The following is a 22,458-nucleotide window of genomic DNA, read 5'->3' on the forward strand; positions in this document are numbered from 1 at the left end:
AACAGTAAAAGTTGTCGTAGTAAAGTAAATTACATATCCCCCCAAAAAACTACTTAAGTAGCAGTTGAAAGAATTTTTACTCAAGTACTTTACACAACTGAGACCTAACGTGTCATGTTTCTGTTAATGAGCAAACATTTACATTTGAATTAGTAGGCTCTCTATCATATACATTTTATAGGACCAAAATGGGTTTTTAGAAAATCACAAGCACAAAATAATGCCAACTGCGGTGCTCTTCTTCCGTTGAGGATTTGTAGTGTATCAATCCTATATTGTGCTCTACAGCTCTGTCCTCTAATATCATTGGCTGCTAAAATCCAGAGCTGGGATTATGTTCATTTTGGATATGGGCTTTCACATTCCATATGTAGTTTCAAAACAGAATTTCATGACGAATATCCAGATCTGATTTCACTTACATACCAGGCTTGTGATACACAGTATATGGATACGTATAAAATCATCATAATAGTGTAGTATCAATGTCACAGTTTCATGTTGTGTGAGCTAAAACGATCAACTAATATATCAATGCAGCTCTTGCACTGTGCATGTTTTGTTATAGACGTTTGATAAGGGATTAGTGATAATGGTGTTCTTCCGGTAATATTCTATTCACGTGTTGGAGAGAGCTAGAGTGTGTGTTGCGATAAAACCCTGGAGTCAAATTATTGAACTTTCAAACCTTCACGCTTTATTCCTTCAACTGTCTTTATCCAACGGAATCAGGAACATCATCCTCATCTTCTAACAGTCACATTCTCAGAAAGGTTTACAGTAATAAAAAGCTCATCATGGGTAATTTTCTTTAGAATGATAACGTTTACTTAGAACAAAAATAACAATTTCTACCAAAAATATTCAAACAATGTTAATATACAATAGTCATATATTTCCTTTGAAATATACATAGATTTGTTCAATTTGGATAGGTCATACTCCCTCTCTTTGCTTCATGATTTCCATGCAACAATTGATTCTCCACCACAAGCCACTGAAACATCAACTCTGATTAAAACATGTTTTACTCATATTTCCCCACTCTTTCCAGTTCAATGATGGTTGCCAGGAAACAAATAGGCTATGCAGCAAAGTAAGGAAACGTGAATTTGAGAGTAAGAGAAACTTGGCATTAGTAGGCCTCAGCAGTGATTACAACCATCTCCATTCAGAAAACAAATTGGCTAAGTGCAGTATTTCAGTGTGAACAAACTTAGATGTACGACAAGAAGAAAAAAAACTGTTTCATAAAGAATACTCTTCACTCTTTAAACTTTTCTTAGATAGTGATTTTGTTTTTTTGGTATATGTTCTTTTAGCACTGGCTTTCAGAATGAGAGCCAGAGAGGAACTCTCTCTTTGTTTCATCGTGGCAAGGCGACGAGAGGCTTGGCGCCCGCAAACAATGTTTCAGAATGCAACAGCACCGTGAGACTGAGGTTAGCGCGGCGGGTGGAGGGTCCCAATACTACAGCCAGGTGTGCTCCAGCTGTCCTGGTTGTGGCTCAGCAAGCAGTGACTATTTTAAGCAGGGCGTTGGCTAGAAGGCAGCTCAGCATGGCGGCCAGGCTGACGTAGGAGGCAGAGGCACCGCTGCAGCCCCTCTCTCCCTCGCAGAGCAGCTGCTCACACAGCACCCCCTTGTACTCTGGCAGACACAGACACTTCTGGTTCTGGAAGCAGGTGCCTCCATTCTGGCACAGCAGGAACTCATCATCGCAGACGTTGGCTACGAGAGGAGACAGGGAGGAGATGGAGAAGAAGGAGGGAGGAAACAAAGTGAATAGGATCAGTGTGACCACTGAATGCCTCAAGCCTAGAAACACTACAGGACACCCTGAGAAAAGTTCGCTGGTTTTTGCAACGAGTACTATACATTAACAAGACACTTGTTTTGACCTTACCTGTACGGTTTACATTTTCTGTTGAATGACTGATTATACAGTAAAGCTTGCCAGATTGTTACATGACCTTGAAAGGAGTCATAGAGCTCACTGTGCATTGATTACCATTCAATTGGCAAACTGCTCAACTTTAGGCTACTGGTCTTAACTTTACCTTTCATTTAACTTCACCTTCGCACACCCCTACTTACGGGAGCAACCTTGTCTCCAGCTGTATCCAGGCAGGCAGTCCTCACACTTCGGCCCAATGGAGCCATCTCTACACTGGCAGAACCCTGTGTCGTTGCAGCGAGCATGGAAGGATCCCAGCTGATTACAATTACACTCTGCACAAAGGGATTAACAACACATTGCTGCTTTAGTGAGGGTAGAAATACAGTATATGTAAGATCAGTGCTCATCAATCTAGTTGAAACAGTAGTTTCACAAGCCCTGGTCACATGTACCTACATAAACATAAACAGGTCAGTGGTAGGCTATTGGTTTGATACTGACGACTCTATGAACATTTAATCTCTTTACCTAAAGGAACAATGTAGGCGTTGTCGGTTTTTACTTGTTCCCTAAGGCGTCTCTCTCACCCTGAGGAAACTATGACAGCCTGAGGCATTGCTTTACTATTTCTCTGTAATACCTGCTTCAAGCCATGTTCTCTAGTACATGTCTTGTTTTCTGCCTGAAGACTTTAGGCCCACTTCACAGCTGCATCTTATAACACTGGCACTGAATTCTGTGACAAACTTATTTGGATCAAATGTCATAAAATGTGTGTTTTAAGAGTTCAGCTGACGACATTGTTTAATTATTGAGAAAAACATCTGCTTTGCCCAAGCGGAAACCGGTATGTCGGTTGTGTTCATTTGGCACCAAACATAATAACTTTCCAAGTAAGAAATGTTCATTTTTGTTTCTGTTGCAAAACATTGTCTGTTGCATGTCCAAATGAACACGACCCAGTTGTGTGTGAGTGAGCCTCCAGTAGGTGTCAGTATGCCATTGTGTCATTCCTGATCAGTACTGTGCTGTGGTAGTGCAATAGTATGTGTAGTAGTATTTGTGTAGTGAAATGTTACTACACTGATGAATGGCTCTGATATTACTTTAAGGTAAAAATAATAATGGGTTTAAAAAAAGTGAAGACTATTTATTTTAAATGTATATAAAAATCAGTAATAAACCATTAAAACTCATTGGTTGAAATTGTAATTTTCTTGCTGTCCAAATAAATAGTTTATAAATGCACCCGAACGTTACATGTTGTTTAAAATTGTTGATTGTTAAATACAATTTTGACACTGGCTGTATTCTTTAGGTGTACAGTTATTTTCACCTTACCCAATGATAAGTGGGGAGTGAAATAGGATGCATGGGCACCACCAAACACAACTCTAATACATATGGCAGAAGATATGTAAAAGTACACTTACAACTGGCCTCTTTAGAAAGGGTACCTTCATGTAAATTGTTCCATGTGCTGCTTTACAAACTTTGTAGACTGATTTCATTTAGATCCTGCATGTGTAATTGTAATTCCTTAGCATTTTATAAAGGCTGCTATGGTATGAATGTTTATGTTTTCAAACCATTTCTAAATAAATGATCAGCTAGCTATTATGATTCTCTTTAGCTGTTAGTATGGTCAAAGGATAATGCTTTAATCCTGTTGAGCTACAACGGGTCATACAGGAGACACATAACAGAGATTTGCAGGTAATTAGTAGGGATTGAAGGCAATACAAAATTATAAGCCGTCTTGTTATGCCTTTATCAACATCTTCATCAACATTTCATATCATTGTGTAAATGTGCATGAAGAAAGTCAGTGGTAAAATGCTGTATGTGTGGACATGTCAGTGATGGGCAAACGGGTTAACCTCTTCGTAGTTGTTTATAGTGAGTGCGTTTAGGGTGGAGTTTGCGTGGTGAGACAGTGAGGAGAGATCCTAACTGACCTATACAAACGTTCTCATCGTCCAGCTCGGCAGAGACATTCCGGAAGAATCCCAGTCGACAGTGCTGACAGTTCTGCCCCCTAGTGTTGTGTTTACAGCTGACACAAGTCACGATGTTGATAAAGTCAATATAACTGCAGCGGTTCGAGTGGCCATAGCACTCGCAGTCTGACAGGGGGAAAGAGCAGAGTAGGGTTAGTACAAGGTACTAAGCACTCATAGAGATTTAGGTATACCCCAAAACTGTTTCACTCATCATACAAAAGCCAAATAGGCAAGACATAGCAAGCTCCATAGACCTGAAGTATGCTGAGTTCAGAAACCAGTTCCTGACTTTGTGGCCAAATGGGAAATCACTTGACCTCAATAAGCTCAAATCTGCCGTATTCAACCAGCTAACAATCAGGCCTCTGAATACTGCACATTGATTTACCAAGGGATATAAAAAATAATAATGGTAGAGCAAATATACCAAAGTGTCAATTTAGTTTGCATTATATATTTTTTCGATTGATTCACACCGAATTAAAAAATATATATATCATAATGGAGCTTATAATGCTTTAGGAGTTTGTTCCATCATACTACAAGAATCTGAATAAAATAGTTTTTAATGCTAATGTACAATACGATTTAGCTGATAGTTTAGTTATTTAATCGGGCATCATGTTACATCTCTTTGTTTAGAGGGGATTCATTATTGACACGCTGTTTTAAAAAGATGCTGCTGGTGCAATATGAAGACCTGCTGTACCACAGAGTAGAGCAGTGGGACAGGGGGCAAAAACAGATCATCAAATATGAATGGGCCTCTTACCCTACAGATTGTTGAAAGAATGGTCACTATCTCACAAATGAATCCACAGTTAACACAGCCATCCACACAAATGACACTATAACATCCGTTGCGACACAGACCCTATAGGTTCTGAGATTTCATTACAAGTTCACAATAAAAAGGTAACGACAGTAATACTATAACTGGAGGGGAAATAAGTTGCTTACCTGATGAAGCAAACAAAACCCAAACGTGCAACATAAAAAAGCATGGGGGAAAAAAAAGACAAATGAATGAAGGACAAAGACTGGACAAACTTTGGTCATTTTTCCACAGTTCTCTAGTCCAAACAGATTCCAAGGTTCAGTGTGCTTACCTTGAAACTGGACGTATGCAACCTTAGACTGGCTGTATTTGGACCCACCAGGAATCAACAGTTTTACAACCGCTTGGGAAATAAAGCATCTATTTAACTGTGTTATAGATAATACTAACATGCCAATGTGTACAAGCCTCTACTACACAGTGTCTGAAATATCACGGCTATTCAAATATACAATTGATGCCAAAGGAATCCTGAAACACAATAGGGTGCCAACTGCTCAGACATCTTGCATGATTCACAGATAAAGACCTCATACATTCCATAAACCATTGAAATCTACACATTAACACACTGTATTGTATATTACCACAGCGTTTAGTCATTCACAAAGTGTAGATATTCATTCCTCTACAAGAACAACATCTCAGTCCCAATCAGACAATCCATCTCACCAGCAATAAAATGCCTACCTGGGTTGTGTTTATTAGGGAACGTAACAATTCTTTTATTTTAAAATGTAAACATAAAACGAAATGAGCTTCAGTCCGTTTTCTCCCGTTTAGTGCCAAATCAACACAACCCTGAAGTGATCTGAATCATAGTCCATAGCAAAGATGTTTAGTTTGCATTACTGGTTCAGCTACAGCTGATGAGTGGAGTCTGAGTGGTGACAGAATCACCCACACAATACTATGTGACATATTCTGTACCACATGATCCTTGTCAACAGCAAAAATACATTAGCTTCTCTAGGTTTGACAAACACACAGACTACTCCTAATGCTTGTCAGCAGCCTGGTGCTTTGAGTCAATAGCCTCATGAAACCATGGATCAGGTATCCTACTGGGACATGGGCTCATCCAAAAATGGCTCAATGCTTTTCCGCTCCTATTTTGTCCATCAATTATCTGTTTGCACTCTGACCCCCAGTGGGAATGTTTTCCTATAGCAACCAGGTGACTAACACTCCAACTTCAACCCCATTGAGTTGGTTCAGGGAATTCAACATGAATGGTTACTGACACCACTACAAATTGACATGCTAATGTAAAGGACGTCACGCTGCTTGCTTAGCGAGTACCGCTTCCTCCTGATTCAGGCTTGAACCCGGGACCTCTGCCTCGCAAACAAACATGGCCGCCCTCCTGAAGCGTCTTACCCAGCTAGCTGTTCGGCGGCGCGAGTGGAGTTTCACAGATCCCCATCTGCTACCTTCACCCCCCAAATTCTCTCCACAGGGACCCCAGCGTTGAGCTGAGTGCAACTGCAGATCTGAGTCAATTTGCACCGCTGCTTGCTTAACGACTACCACTTCCTCCTGATTCAGCTCATATCAAGGCTTGAACCCAGGACCTCTGCCTCGCAAACACACATGGACCCCCCCTTCTGAAGTGTCTACCTAGTCGCGCCATCAAAAAGCTAGCTGTTCAGCAGCGCAAGTGGAGACACTTCAGGCTGAGGAGTGAGTTTCACAGATCCCCATCTGCTTCAATAACAGAGTTGAGTTGTTGGATCATGCTAAAATATTTTTTAAATCTGACACAACTATCTTTTGTAGCACACACAACATACAGTACAAATACTACTAGACTACTGTTAATCAATATACCTTTTTTCTCATTGTCTTTCGTTTCAAAATCTTTTTTTTTCTCATTCTCTTCCTCTTTGCTTTCCCCTTTGGCTTCAGTTATGGGGGTAACTGTGTACACCGGAGAGATTGAGAGATCAGGAAAAAAAGCAACTTCAAACTTTTTACTCATTCTTTATTCATGTTGAGTGAACCTTTAGATAATGGCTTCGTCAAATGGTTGAGACAATAAGGCAACACCTCGTGTGAAGCTCATAAAACCTTACTGACACAACTGCCTATTAGCAGCATATAGACTGCATACACAACTGTACATTAGAGGATAACATTGTTCAGTCTAAATATACCACTGGGCAAAAATTGGTTAATTCAACGTTGGCTCCACATCATTTTACCAAAAATATTCTGTTATGTTGTTGAATCAATATGGAAAACGGATTGGTTTTCCAAAAACTCATCAACGTGGGGGAATTGTCTTTTTTTCACCCAACTCTGAATCTAATCCAATGACATGGTGAAATGTGTTATTGATTTCACATTATTTGACAAATTTAAAATCAAAACTAGACGTTGAAATTACGTCCGTGCCCAGTGGGATGGTTCCTTCAATATTTGCAGTTTTACCATAGTTTACTGATGGAATATGCATACACTTGTAAATGAAAAAAAAATAGGAGGGAATTGTTGCTATATCACAGTGTACCTTTTTCCTCTTTAACATTTTCTTCTTTATTTTCCACTTTCTCACTGCCCCCAGCATCAGGCATTGGAGCGGCAGCATCAGGAGCTGGTCCTGAATCAGGAGCTGAATCAACTGAATCAAGAGCTGGTCCTGCATCAGGGGCTGGATCAACAGCATCATCAGGAGCTGGATCAACTGTATCAGGTGCTGGATCAACTGAATTAAGAGCTGGTCCTACATTAGGAGCTGGATCAACTGAATCAGGAGCTGGTCCTACATCAGGAGCTGGATCAACAGCCTCAGGAGCTGGTCCAGCATCAGAAGCTGGATCACCTGTGTCAGGAGATGGGGTAGCAGGATCAGGAGCTGCTGAAGATGAGCCTGGAGCTGTAGTAGCTACATCAGGTGCCAGGGTAGCAGCATCAGATGTTGAGGTATCTGTGTCAGGTGCTGGAGTAGATTTGTCTGGAGCTTGGGTGGTGTCTCCACCCGGTGTACGGGAAAGAGGATCAGGTGCTGAGGAAACCGTGTCGGGAGGTGGAGGAACTGCTCGAGGTGTTGAAGGAGCTTCATCAGGTCGTGAGGTCAGTCCATCAGATACTGAAGTAGCCACGTCAGAGGCGGGTGTCTCTCCCTCAGATGCTGGAATAAATGTATCATCAGGGGGTGAGGTAAATCCATCAGATGCTGGAGTAACTGTGTCCGATGCCAGAAAGGGCACACCAGATGTTGAAGTGAATACATCCGATGCTGAAGTAACAGTGCCAGAAGTTGTGGTAAATATGTCAGATGTTGAAGTCATTGTGTCAAATATTGTAGTACTTGTGTCAGATACAGTACTTGTGTCAGATACAGTACTTGTGTCAGTTGTTGTAGAACTTGTGTCAAAATAAATATTTGTGTAAGATGTTGTAGTACCTGTTAGAAATGTAGTACTTGTGTAAAATGTTGTGATACTTGTGTCTGATACTGTGGTAGTTGTGTCAGATGTTGTGGTACTTGTGTCAGATGTTGTGGTACTTGTGTCAGATGTTGTGGTACTTATGTCAAATGTGTTAGTACTAGTGACAGAAGGTGTAATACTAATGTCAAATATTGTAGTACTTCTCTCAGTTGTTGTGGTACTTGTGTCAGATGCTGTGGTACTTGTGTCAGATGCTGTGGTACTTGTGTCAGATGTAGTAGTACTTGTGTCAGATGTAGTAGTACTTGTGTCAGATGTAGTAATACTTGTGTCAGATGTAGTAGTACTTGTGTCAGATGTAGTGGTACTTGTGTCAGATGTAGTGGTACTTGTGTCAGATGTAGTGGTACTTGTGTCAGATGTAGTGGTACTTGTGTCAGATGTAGTGGTACTTGTGTCAGATGTAGTGGTACTTGTGTCAGATGCTGTAGTACTTGTGTCAGATGCTGTAGTACTTGTGTCAGATGCTGTGGTACTGGTGACAGAAGTCGCTGTGTAAGAAGTTGTCGTTGTGCTGTCAGGTGTGAGAGTAAATCCAACTGATGTTGGAGTGGTTGCATCAGATGATGGTGTGACTGAGTCAGATGTGGCATCAGCTGCATCAGATGATTGAGTAACTGCAATTGTGTACAGAAAAATCACACCAATCAGTTGTTAAGATGGCATACCACTGCACCGTTATATTTATAATATTTTGATGTTTGCTCGCTGGCATCGTCGTGTGATATCTACAGCATTCAACTTTTCCCTATTTCTGTCAGTATCAGTAGAAATGGGATACTCCATGCCCAGATATCATCACTTCCCCTGCATCTGCCCTGTGGCTACTCCTCAAGGACACGGCTCCGTGCCTCCATCCTGTTATGGTTTCATGTATCTATCTACTGTATCTATCTCCACAGGCTCTGTAACTTGCCTGATTTGCTCTCCCTTACCACGACCTGTCTTCTCCCGGCTTGTGAAATATTTAGCAGCTGTTCATTCAATTGGTATTCAGAAATAGATCAGAAAAGGCTTGAGCTTTGGCCCCCAGCACAGTATTGCTGGCTCGATGCTGTGCTCCAGAAAAAGATGCTACACAAAGATAGCGTTTTTAATGATTTATCGCTCCTGGCTGCTGATTGTGTCCAGTGGCAGCACTTTCCTTGTGAACAGTGGATATCATCAGACCCTTGCTAGGCAGAAGGAAGGTGGTAAGAGAGCAACAAACAGAATGACCATTTGATTCAAAAGTCAAATGCCACAAAGCACTTTGGTGCCATTCTATTGCAGGTGATATGAAATGTTCTGTTGCATTCCTTTTCCTATCAAACATTCCTGAGGGAATCAAAGTAGGCAGTTTAATCTGTGTTCTGGAAAGCCCTGGGATGAACTCAACATGCTGCCAGAGCCTGAGGGATAGTGAGCCTGCTGGGTATTTTATCTTCCAAACAAGAGAGTAGAAAACACTTGGCCAACTTCTCACCTTCTGTATTTTGCCAAATGTCTCTGTCAATAGACCAAAACACAGCATGGAATGATATCATGACTTAACCTTTTATCATTGGTCCTCTCAAAATATGCATTCCATACTCTCCAAACACCCCTGTGCACTCCCACGTTCACTGTCTCTTTATAGGTGGGGGTTACAAATGTAGCATTTGTACAGTGAATACAACAGCAAGGCTCTGTTCTAATACTCCCCCTGGCACTGAGGGACACTACTAAGCTAGTAGCTGGCATCAGACAGGGAATCCTAAAGTGTAAGTAGCCTAGCACATGGAGATGTTAAGAGGTCAGTATCATGGCCCTTATACCATACCTTGCCTTCAGGACTACTTTAGCCCAGTAATCATGTTTAATCTCTTTACCCCAGTGCAACCTCTGGGGAGAATAAGGCACTCTATGGCCTCTGGCAGTCCTGATTCACACTGGGAGAGGTTAATAGGGGTAAATATGACAGTCTACAGGCTTCTTTGGGTTTCCTCTGCCAAACAATGAAGATGTTTTGTTTCTCCTGCCTGTCTCACTTACACGTCTGTTTCAAGGACCCAGTGCGCCACTTGACTGTTCCCATTAAACCACAGTTTCATCTGCTGTTAACCCCTGGTCTCAGTTTTGCTTACAGGCAAGACGGTTTAAAACAGAGGGTTTACAGACACAGATTGTGAAACAAAGTGTTTTAGTAGGAGTAAGATCACAAACACTACTACGCCACTGTGCTCAGTACATCATTTGTATCCCGTCTTGTGTTGCTCTCATTAGTTGACACGGATAAAGCACAATGATCAACATTTCTATTATTACATCAATGTAAAATTGCTAGTCAGTTATGATGTTTTATGGTATCATAACCCAGGTTTGCTTTGCTATTCTTATAGTCCCAAACGTTTGTAAAATGTACTAAATGATTAAGTCACAGAAAATCCATGTGACCATCGATATGTCCAAAATGGATGTGTTTCAAGAACAGTCTAACCAATATTCACACGTTTAGATCCCTGAACAATATCAAAAGACATTTAGAGAAAAAAGTATTATTTGAGGTGTTAAAGCTCATGTAGTGTAAGGGTGAGAGGTCAGAGGTCAGTGATTCCTCTGGTGTTTCAGGGTACTTACCTTTCGGCTGCGCTCTCACTGTGGTTGTGGGGAGATTTACCTCCATTGGGGGCAAGTTCACTGTGGTTAAGGATGGACTGTCTGTCTGGTCGGGACTGGCAGAGACTGGCACAGTGTCTGACATACTGGCTGGAAGAGTGGCTGGTATAGTGGCTGGCACAGACGTTTGATCTGTTGCCAGAAGCAGCACTTGAGGGAGCAGTTGGAAAGCATTTACTGAGCCAGCAATGAGGTAATTTAGGTAATTGAGAGGATTATTGCATTTACACACCAATGCTCTCCAGATGTTGTCTAGCATCATAGACAAACATGCTGTATATACAGTCTTTTCTGCAAAACCACTGAGACTAATCTAAGTGTGGGTACTAAAAGTACCTAGACTAATAAAAGGAGTTTGCATTGATATACAGTTTGAGGTGATCAGACTTTACACATACCAGCTACTACTACTACTACTACGTTACCTACTATCAAATGCCTAATGCCTAGTGTTCATCTCACTAGTTTCCAACCTGGTGTGTCAGTTAGGGAGTCACCGAGCTTTGTGCTGGATGTGGGACCCACCACAGCAGTCACTATGTCAGTGAAGGTGGTGATGTCTGTTTGGCACAGAAGATAAATCGGGGTCATACAGTATCTCATTAGGGTTTGACGTTTTGAAGTATTCTAACAATGACTGCTAAGCTTCTAACTAAAAAAGGTACATTGGCTGAGAGAGAGAAATACAGGCACACAGAAAAACATGCACGCACTAATAAACACACAAGCAAGTACTCTAGTAAACACGCCGACACACACACACCTCTCTCACACACACAATACAGGTGTCTTTGCCCCTGCCAAATAACCAAATCATGTTTTCATTCTCCTGTATGCCCAATATTTAAATCATACTAATATTATGCGGCAACGTGCTTCAGGTGTAGCGTTAAGTGTAGAGTCTCCCTGTAGTGAGCGACTCGGCCTCCTCCTGCAGATGGGTGCATTGGGATTCAGTGGGACGCACTTGGAACAGTGGGAGCTTTCCTGCTGTCTGGCATGCTGATGTTTTATTAAGACTGTATCCCTCCCCAGTGGTTGATCATTAGAGCATGGCCAAAGGGACAAACTCCCAAATCAATCTTTACATAAAAAGAGACCCAATTATCAGCCGGGACAGGTTTTTACACGCTGGGTACCACACATACACAACCTCATATCATTAAGGAAATGCTTATGCATGTACTTTGGGACACTTGCTGATGCATATCTTTGTGGCATCAATGTGGGGAATTCAAGTTGGTCATGTTCTGCTTTCTTATTATCTGTATTTACATATCTGAATGTTTTGTGCCCGAAAGAACATCATGGCTTTGTTAGGGTGAGGTAGTAGCCATGTTGAAACCTTATGAGTGCTGGAGGTGGATTTACCTTGGGTAAACTATCTGGGCTACATTGGACCCACATGTACGTATGTGGAGCAGAGGTGAGCACTGAGGCAAGTCACAATGTACTGCAGCTGTGGGGTAACATGAAGTTACAGAGGTTGGGACATGCCCTAACCCCTCCCCCCCACCACCCCCACCCCCATCTGCCACAATGGCCAACCAATTTAGAGAAGGTTTCCCAGAGAAGATCTGTTCCCTGAGAGACAGCTTGTTCATCTAGATCAGAGAGCACTCTCAGCCTCTTGATGGTGGAGTTACACTGGTGTGTGTGTGTGTGTGTGTGTGTGTGTGTGTGTGTGTGTGTGTGTGTGTGTGTGTGTGTGTGTGTGTGTGTGTGTGTGTGTGTGTGTGTGTGTGTGTGTGTGTGTGTATGCAACCCAAGAGAAGCCTTGGGGTGGACATTGGCAGCTAATAATCATTGCCTGTTGTGACGACCCTCCCACTCTGTCTGCCGTATTCTCTCTTTGTTCTTGTTTCTTTATTAGGAGGCCGGTGGGCGGAGTTGGAAGGGTCGTCAGATGAATGGGAAACACCTGGGCTCGGGTGTGTCCCAGGATAAATGGACCTCTTCCACAGTCATTGGGAAGACTCTCTCCCCGCAGACACCTTGTTGATATTGGTTGTGTAGTTTTGTGTTTTTTTTGGTTATTTGCTTTGGCACCTTTCAACACTCTGCATTATTACATTCAGGTATGCAAAACACTCACTTACACTACTGATTACTGATTACACATGCCATTGTTAACTACTTAGTTACTTTATTTAATAAATATATATTTTTGATACTCCTTGTCTCCACGTTGTCTCCCTTTTGTTGCGAACTCTGAGCCGGTTCGTAACACTGTTCATAATCATATTCATTGTATTCTAAGTTTGAACTTTTCCTGAATTTGTTCTTAATTGACCTGCCTGGTAAAATAAAAATAAAAAGATCAGCCCTCCAGGTCGAGAAAAGGCTGCCTTGGTACTTTGGGCAGCCATTTTGACAAACAAGCAGGTGAGAATTGTCTAAAGAACAAGCATGCTGAATAAATATGTAACCTTTTATTTATTTTTACTGAAAAGCAACTTAAGTGGATGCTGCCTAGAACCCGTTATCATCAATGTTGAGCACATTCATAACTATGTACTCAGTAGATGACTGTTTTCAAATCTCCCTCTGATACTTGTGACACCACAGAGAAAGGTATCAGAAGAAGGCGCTCATAAAGAACCATGACCTTTCCTCTTACATAGTGATATTGAGAGTATTCCATAATTCATCAGGACAAATGGCTAGTGACACGTCTGTAGGTTTCCAATGATGAAATAAAAAAATTACAAATTTCATCCCATGAGCTTAGAATAGTTCAAGCTATCATGAACATTTTAAGCATAGGCCAGGTAATCTCCGACTAAAACGGTAACTGAGCCCTTGGCGTTATAAAGACCCATCTCAGTGAAATGGACAACCGACCCTGTAGTGCTCCACTGTGGACAAGTGTATCACTTTCTTTAAGTGCACTCTACAAACTAAGGGCTGGATTCAATCCATAACGTGGAAGTATCAAGGAAGATCCGCATTAAAATGTAAAGGTAATTTCCGATTGAGGAGACACACCATGAATGCAGTGTCCTCGAACGCGGAAACATTGCTTTAAATTTCAATCGAGCTATAAAGCAGACCTTCCGCGATATTTTGGTGATACGGATTGAATTCAGCCCTTAGTCCATACTAAAACTGAGCACAAACACAGCTTGCTTGATGCATTTGGTGGATATGAGATGACTAGAATTTCTCTCTTTGTCAGAGACTTAAATAAAACAAAATTGGAATTTTAAATACCTTCAGAAAGTATTCATACCCCTCGACTTATTCCACATTTTGTTGTGTTACAACCTGAATTCAAAATGGATTAAAAAAATATATAGATATTCTCACCCATTGTCACGACTCCTACCGAAGGTGGCCCCCCCTCCTGCTCGGGTGGCGCTCGGCAGTCGTTGTCACCGGCCTACTAGCTGCCACGGATTCCCTTTTTGTTTTCCCCCCTTTTCGTTATTAGGTGCACCTGTTCCTAGTTGAGCTGATTAGCGGGCTTTATTAGCCAGCAGTCCCCGCCTCCTCTTTGTGCGGGATTGTTTCTCTGTTTGCTTTGCTTGGTGACACTCTGATTTTGTATTCTGCAGTAGTGCGTATGTTTGCGCCAACAATGTTTTGTCCCCTGTGTTTGGGGCACCTTGTTTTGTTGTGCACTTTGATCGCTATTTTGGGAAGGCTTGTGTTTTAGCCGTTGTGCTTATTAAAGCCACTACCCTGTATCGCTGCTTCCTGCATTTGATTCCTCCAGTACGACACCCAAGCCTTACACCCATCTACACACAATACCCCATAATGACAAAGTGAAAGAAAAAAAATATTCATATGATAGGTAAGATATACAGAACCTTGCAGAGACCCTATCCAAAGGAAAATCTCTTAGAAAAAAATCTAAACTACTTGGAAACAAGACTTAAAGAGAACTGATATTGGCACAAGATGGAGGGAATGTTGAAACATAACTAACAAAATTACAGTTGACAAAAATGTATGTTTTATGCAGTGCAAGGTTTTGTACATCTTACCTATCATATGAACATCCTTGTCTGATTCAAATAGGATTCCCTCAACACTGCTCTGATGTCCAAAAGATTTCAAATCGAAAATGTCTTGATTCAACTTTTAAAGTTCCATGACTACCTAATCTCTGTACCCCACACATACAATTATCTGTAAAGTCCCTCAGTCAAGCAGTGAATTTCAAACACTGATTCAACCACAAACACCAGGGAGGTTTTCCAATGCTTTGCAAAAAAATGCCCCTACTGGTAGATGGGTAAAAATAAATAAAGCAGACATTGAATATCCTTTTGAGCATGGTGAAGTTATTGAATCACACTTTGGATGGTGTATCAATACACCCAGTCACTACAAAGATATAGGCATCCGTCCTAACTAATTTGCTGGAGAGGAAGGAAATCGCTCAGAGATTTCACCATGACGCCAATTGTGCCTTAATAAACAGTTAGAGTTATGTGCATTCGGAAAGTATTCAGATCCGTTGACTTTTTCCAGATTACTCTAAAATCGATCAAATTAAACATTTTCCTTATCAAGCTACACACAATACCCCATAATGACGAAGTGAAAACATGTTTCTGGACATTTTTACAGATTAAAAAAACAAAACAAAATAAATAAATACCTAGTCTAGTGGTTAGAGTGTTGGACTAGTAACCGAAAGGTTGCAAGATCGAATCCCTGAGCTGACAAGGTACAAATCTGTCGTTCTGCCTCTGAACAAGGCAATTAACCCACTGTTCCTGGGCTGTCATTGAAAATAAGAATTTGTTCTTAACTGACTTGCCTAGTTAAATAAAAGTACAATTTAAATAAAAAGTATTCAGAGCTATTGCTATGAAATTCAGGTTCATCCTGTTTCCATTGATCATCCTTGAAATGTTTCTACAACTTGATTGGAGTCCACCTGTTGTAAATTCAGTTGATTGGACATGATTTGGAAAGGCACACACCTGTCTATATAATTAAGGTCCCACAGTTGAAAGTGTATGTCAGAGCAAAATCTAAGCCATAAGGTTGAAATAATTGTCCGTAGAGCTCTGAGAGAGGATTGTGTCGAGGCACAGATCTGGGGAAGGGTACCAAAACATTTCTGCAGCATTGAAGGTCCCAAAGAATACAGTGGCCCCCATCATTCTTAGATGGAAGAAGTTTGGAACCAGCAAGACTCTTCCTAGAGCTGGCCGCCCGGCCAAACTGAGCAATCGGGGGAGAAGCACCTTGGTCAGGGACGTGACCAAGAATTTGTTGGTCACTCTGACAGAGCTCTAGAGTTACTCTGTGGAGATGGGAGAACCTTTCTGAAGCACAACCATCTCTGCAGCACTCCACCAATCAGGCCTTTATGGCAGAGTGGCCAGACGGAAGCCACTCCTCAGTATAATGCACATGACAGCCCGCTTGGAGTTCCAAAGGACTCTCAGACCTTGAGAAACAAGATTCTCTGGTCTGATGAAACCAGTGGCGGTCAAGTACGTTTATCCCGGTTTCGTTCCGTTTAAGATTTTTTATTTTTTTTTCAACTGAATCGGCGGAATGAATACACCCCTGATGACTTGTAAACATAGTTCACTTTCATAGCAGCCATGTTGTATTCCTTCTCACATCCATGCACTCTCCTCCTCTCACCTCTTCCCTTCGCTTGTGGACTTCAATGCACAACACATCAGCTGTATATGACCATGCGAAAAAAAACTTTCCAAGCCAAACCAGCCTACATCGTTGTCACCATATTAGCTAAAGTAACGTCATAGTCAATATAGCTAATAGAACTAACGTGTTAGTAAACCCGCTACAATCAAGCAGTAACGTTACTGTGTACAGTCAGTAAGCAGTTACACCGGTGGGCCCCGGTGGCAATAAATGTGTGATACCAAAAGCTTACCTTGACCCAGTGTTGTGTTGAAAAGTCATAGCCAGCTAGCTAACATAGCATCCCTCTGTTTGAGCAGGGTTTCGGTAGGCTTTGCTAGCTAAGTAGGTGAAACTGAAAAAAATTATAATCTCTTTCTATTTCTCTCTTGCGTCGCCTTCATTTCGAAAGAAATGAATTTGTTAAACTGTTAAACTATTGTCTTTCTCTCTCTTTGAGTCAACTACTCACCACATTTTATACACTGCAGAGCTTTCTAGCTGTAGCTTATGCTTTCAGTACTAGATTCATTATCTGATCCTTTGATTGGGTGGACAACATGTCAGTTGATGCTGCAGGAGCTCTGATAGACTGGAGGACATCCTCCGGAAGTTGTCATAATTACTGTGTAAGTCAATTTGTGGGGGTGGGAACCATGAGCCTCCTAGGTTTTGTATTGAAGTCAATGTACCCAGAGGTGAACGGAAGCTAGCTGTCCTCCGGCTATACCACGGTGCTACCCTCCCGAGCGATGTTGAGGCTACTGTAGACCACCTTTGCAAAATAGAGTGTTTTAATCAGGTACTTGGTGACGTGATTATATTTAGTATAGTTTTACCTAAAAAGGATACATTTTTAAATCTTTTACAATTACATTTTTTATGAAATTCACTGAGGATGGTCCTCCCCTTCCTCTTCTGAGGAGCCTCAACTGGACGAAGAAAAAAAAATCTTTGGCCTGAATGCCAAGCATCACGTCTGGAGGAATCCTGGCACCATCCCTACGGTGAAGCATGGTGGTGGCAGTATCATGCTGTTGGGATGTTTTACAGCATCAGCGACTGGGAGACAAGTCAGGATCGAGGGGAAAGATGAACGGAGCAATGTACAGAGAGATCCTTGATGAAAACTTGCTCCAGAGCTCAGGACCTCAGACTGGGGTGAAGGTTCACCTTTCAACAGGACAACAACCCTAAGCACACAGCCAAGACAAAGCAGGAGTGGCTTCAGGACAAGTCTCTGAATGTCCTTGAGTGGCCCAGACAGAGCCCGGATTTGAACCCAATCTAACATCTATGAGAGACCTGAAAATAGCTGTGCAGTGACACTCCCAATCCAACCTGACAGAGCTTGAGAGGATCTGCAGAGAAGAATGGGAGAAAATCCCCCAAAACAGGTGTGCCAAGCTTGTAGCGTCATACCCAAGAAGACTCGAGTCTGTAATCGCTGCCAAAGGTGCTTCAACAAAGTACTGAGTAAAGCGTCTGAATACTTATGTAAATGTTATATTTCAGTTGACTTATTTTAAAATAAATATGCAAACATTTCTAAAAACATGTTTTTGCTTCATCATTATGGGGTATTGTGTGTAGATGAAAAAATATATTTAGTCAATTTTAGAATAAGGCTGTAAAGTAACAAAATGTGGAAAAGGTCAAGGGGTCTGAATGCTTTCCGAATGCACTGTAAACTAATATATAGAATTTATTACATGAGACAGAATTCCCAAATTCTACAGCACAACGGCAGAGTCATGTCTTAAGTGTAAAACTAACAATGACTCAATAATCCATGCCTTCTGGGAATTCTATAAAGTCCAAAAGTCATGGGCAGAGTTAGAAAGTTCGCTGTGAGAAGTATTGCAATGCAAATGTACTTTTTAATCCATATGTCTACATATTTAAAGACATGGCATATGAGAGTGCAGTGAGATACCCGATGGGTTCGATGAAACTTTTCTCGCCAATCATATTGAAAAAATGTATACTTATAAACAATAAATCAACCAATCCTCCATCGTTAACACAATGGAAAGGTCAAATGCTTTATTATCTAAATGTTGAAAGTGCGTGGGCAACAGAGAGAAACAAAAGGGTGAAGTTTGAGGCCATGTGGTGGAGAATGATACGAGCACTGGAGATGGGTGTGTGAGCAGGTGGGTCTGGGCAGGGGTGATGTTGTGGATGTTTCTGTGCATCTGTGTGTTGTCATTTACATGTGTATATTTCGTTTTTTTAAGATCATAAGTAAAATTTACAACAAAAAATAGAAAAATAAGAGATGAGGTAGTCATACAAAAATCATGTAAACACTAATATTTGTTAAGCACATTTTTACTCCTGAACTTATTTTGGCTTGTCATAAAAGTGGTTGAATATTTGACTCAAGACATTTCAGCTTTTCATTTTTAATTCATTTGTAAAAAATAAATAAAAATTCTAAAAACATAATTCCACTTTGACATTATGGGGTATTGTGTGTAGATCAGTGACACAAAATCTCAATTTAATCCATTTCAATTTCAGGCTGTAACACAACAGAATGTTCAAAATGTCAAGGGATGTGATTCTTTCTGAGGGCACTTTATTTGCATTTGAAAATGACATTTGTTACTATGGAGGTTTTGAAGTCCCTACCAACAGGGAACACACACTCACAGAGCCTGTAGGAGTGTGTCATGTCACAGCAGTAGAGACAGACACGAGGGGGTTCCACTCACAGGTCAGAAATCACTGGGCCATGGGAGACTCTCTGTCCAGCCTGACATTATGGGAGATACCATGGAAGTATAATAAGTGAAGGATATCTAGTGAAAGTACAACCTAGTTGCCAAAAAGTCTCTCTCACAGACACACACATACACACATGAAGCAACTGTTTACTACAAAAAACAATATTGCTACTTATCTGATAACACAACACAAATGCAGATATGTTATATTCTTTCTAACATGCAATACATCACAAACTGTAGGGCGCTTGGTAAAAAATGATGTGAGCTACAGTATACAACACACATACTCAACCAACCACTTTACTACATGCCAAATGACCAAGCTAACAGAGACAAAGATTCATCAACTCCTCTCTTCCATTGCCTTTGTGCTTCATCAACATTATAGCATTGCCTTCCCTTTCAGCTGTGCAGGACAACACATTTCCTCGTCATCAGGAATGCACCGGGGACACATTCTACTGTATGCGCTGCTTTAGTAAGTGTATTCTGGTTTAAAAGTCAATAGGAAGCAGGAGGTTGATGAGCCCTCAGACTATGGCTGCGTCCGATTGCACTTTATTCCATGTAGTGCACTACTTTTGACCAGGGCCCATAGAGCTCTGTAGTAGTGCACTATATAGGCAATATACTGAATATAGGGAATACGCTGCCATTTCAGACACAGCCTTTTAGACAGGCACTCTGCCTGGCCGTCAGAAACTACAACCGTAGTTGCTTTCCCACCTGCCATAATAGTGGTGATTGTGGGCAGTTGGTCTGTGGGTGGCTTGGCTGTGGTCGCCAACTCAGGTGTGGTTGTTGGCGGGGTCTGGACTATTGTGGGTGCTGAGAGGGCACCACACCAAGAAGGTAGAGAAGAAAAAAAAACAGTAAAATGATATCAGGTGCACTAACATGGGAAAATGCTGATCGTGGATATACCATGAAATCCTCCTTCGGCCATCTCCCAAAACATTATGGTTACTTCACCACAGCTGTAGCAGTACAGTATCTCCTATAGATCTGCAAAGAATCCCTATGAGAGACTCTAGTATATACACTCACAGTCCCTCTCACATCATGTCCTTGGATTAGCCCTCATCTACACACTTTAAATCCCCTCCCCCCTTTTGAGTTATAGACCAGCAGTAAGGGATATAAAAACTGTGGAAAAATGTAATTTGTGAGTGGGATCATTGTGATTAGAATGAAGGGGACCCACCACAACATCAGAGGGGAGGGACACATTATATTAGATAGTGTGCTATAAAGTAAGACAAAAGAATGATAGCATATGAACAGAGTCTAAAAAAAATAAGTGATAACAAGCTCTGCCCCGTTTGATTAGGACTTTACTTACTGCCAAGAGTCCCAGCAGCATCACCTGAGAGAGAGAGAGCGAGAGAGAGAGAGAGAGAGAGAGAGAGAGAGAGCGAGAGAGAGAGAGAGAGAGAGAGAGAGAGAGAGAGAACTTGAGGTTTAGTCATTTATTTTTGAGAATTACAGTGTTTTTATGTATACATCTGAAAAAAAGGAGAGCTGGAGGTTTTTCAATGCTTAATATACAAGTACATCAGCCGCCACATCTGCCGTTGGAAGCATCAGGCCCCCCATTCCTTCTTTTAATTTGCGGGTATAGCATAGGGTGCTTCTGCATATGTATATGTGTACATCTGTAGGATTCCTCAAACTAACTGACATCTTTCCTTTGAAATGTGACAGCTTCAGCTGCTCCACTCTGTGGCTGTGTAGAGCAGATGACCCAAATTCTTCAACCATTACTTAATCCATCTAGTATGTTCCTGGTATAGTATGGTTGATACAGTATGGTATGGATGGTATCATGTTGGAAGTCTATACAGTAGCTATTAGGGATGAATATTTCCCCGAAAATCTACCAAGTTTCAATACCGGGAATAATTCATAGCTATCCCTCGAAATACCGCAAAAAAATCAGAAGTGCCAATTTAAAGCGCCCTCACCACCTTGTTGGCTTTGCTTTGCCACCATGTAAAGATTTCAGAGCAAATTACACTGATATTTCCTAATGATAGAGTAATTATCTTAGATTCCCAGCGCGCGAAGGAGTCGGGATTTTGGTTTTCAGTGGGATTGGGACTGGATAGGAAAATAGCCTAGGCTCTCGGACAGGAGAAGATATAATTTTCCCTCATCCTTCTCTGCATTGTTAACAAACGTAATGTCAGTGACAGCGATGCCTATGTAGTGAATTGTGCATAGGCCTATCACATTTGTGACTGTCAGAATATTCACAATAATAATTAAAAAAAAGGCACACATTCTTTTACAGACTAAACCTACTGTATGGGTTTCCTGTAGGGTTTATTAACTGCATTCGGGTCGCGTGTGTCAATTGTGCGTGCACTTTGAATTTATGGCGACTTCGTGTGAAGTAAATGCGCTAGGCTAAAGGCTTCCATGCGACAACCTGTTTGGATAATGTGCTATAAATGTTTTTTGCTAATCTGATGCTGCGCATGTTGTGCATTAGTGCCGGTACTGGGGGAAGACGTAATGTCCCGGTTCTTGTCATTGACTTTTTTTCAGGAAATGGGAAGCGTGTTCACGGACAGTCCCGGGATTCCGGTTACCCATGTTAATCCCTAGTAGCTATATTGTAGGTTACGTACAGATATTGGGGGATCCGTTGGGGGTGGGTAGGTACGATCCAGGTTTCCATGACCTGGCTTTGAAGCCCCTCTCACAGCGAGTGCAGTCTTGGCCCGTCGTATTGTGTTCACAGTCACACTGCAGGCTGCCCTCCCGAAAGGTGCACTGGCCAGCATGAAGGTTACACTTACACCTATGGCAAGTTAGGTGGGGGAGAGAGGTATAATCAATGTCAGTCCACAACATGTCACTGTTATGCCTCGCTTGAATTTGAACAACTGCTATGCTAATCATGCATGATCATGTATACCTTGTGGGAATTGATATTACTGTAGACAAGCCAATCAATGCGTATGCCCCTTATGTACAGTAGAAATGAGCAGGTAGTTATCGATCAAGATATTATTTGATCAATTGCTTACCTGGATGAATAGGGGTCTTAAATACTTAAGTAAGATGAAAGAGTAAGATTTAAATTACATTGTTAAAGCTGAGTACGAGCACAAACGAGAAAATGTTGACGATCGTGATTCACAAGCTGCAGAACATATTTGCATGTTTTAGAAATGGCAAGAGACAAATCTTTCAGGGAAACAGAATCAAATAAATAGATTTAGAAAATGTGAACTCCCAGATCAACCAACACTTCCCGATCTC

General features: G+C 41.4%; 2 protein-coding genes across 4 annotated transcripts in view; both read right to left on the reverse strand.

Moving 5' to 3' along the window:
- Positions 1 to 674: 674 nt before the first annotated feature.
- LOC115199782 (netrin-G2) overlaps positions 675 to 22,458 on the reverse strand; it is a 49,165-nt gene continuing 27,381 nt past the window's right edge. For 2 of the 3 annotated variants that reach the window (XM_029762206.1, XM_029762207.1), the window contains exons 4-8: positions 21,822 to 21,994; positions 20,531 to 20,554; positions 3,860 to 4,027; positions 2,099 to 2,233; positions 675 to 1,732 (exon numbers count right to left, since the gene is read on the reverse strand). In XM_029762206.1, the coding sequence (XP_029618066.1) occupies positions 1,509 to 1,732; positions 2,099 to 2,233; positions 3,860 to 4,027; positions 20,531 to 20,554; positions 21,822 to 21,994 (724 nt within the window). In that variant the 3' untranslated portion in view covers positions 675 to 1,508. Of the gene's footprint in view, positions 1,733 to 2,098; positions 2,234 to 3,859; positions 4,028 to 19,017; positions 20,017 to 20,530; positions 20,555 to 21,821; positions 21,995 to 22,458 lie in introns of those variants that run through there. The other variant, XM_029762209.1, reaches the window with a different exon arrangement.
- LOC115199783 (mucin-1-like) lies at positions 5,855 to 11,118 on the reverse strand. Its single transcript, XM_029762210.1, has 2 exons — positions 7,255 to 11,118; positions 5,855 to 6,662 (listed from the first exon to the last, which is right to left on the reverse strand). The coding sequence occupies exons 1-2, from the start codon at positions 8,033 to 8,035 to the stop codon at positions 6,433 to 6,435; spliced, it is 1,011 nt and encodes a 336-aa protein (XP_029618070.1). The 5' UTR covers positions 8,036 to 11,118; the 3' UTR covers positions 5,855 to 6,432.

Source organism: Salmo trutta, chromosome 9 (assembly GCF_901001165.1).
Source record: "Salmo trutta chromosome 9, fSalTru1.1, whole genome shotgun sequence".
Taxonomy (NCBI): Eukaryota; Metazoa; Chordata; class Actinopteri; order Salmoniformes; family Salmonidae; genus Salmo; species Salmo trutta.

Bases quoted from the DNA above. Each gene is read 5' to 3' on its own strand.
- LOC115199783 (XM_029762210.1), bottom strand. From the start codon at position 8,035: ATGACTTCAACATCTGACATATTTACCACAACTTCTGGCACTGTTACT. The intron at 6,663-7,254 runs GTACACTGTGAT...CGGTGTACACAG, and splicing joins AAATGTTAAAGAGGAAAAAG to TTACCCCCATAACTGAAGCC.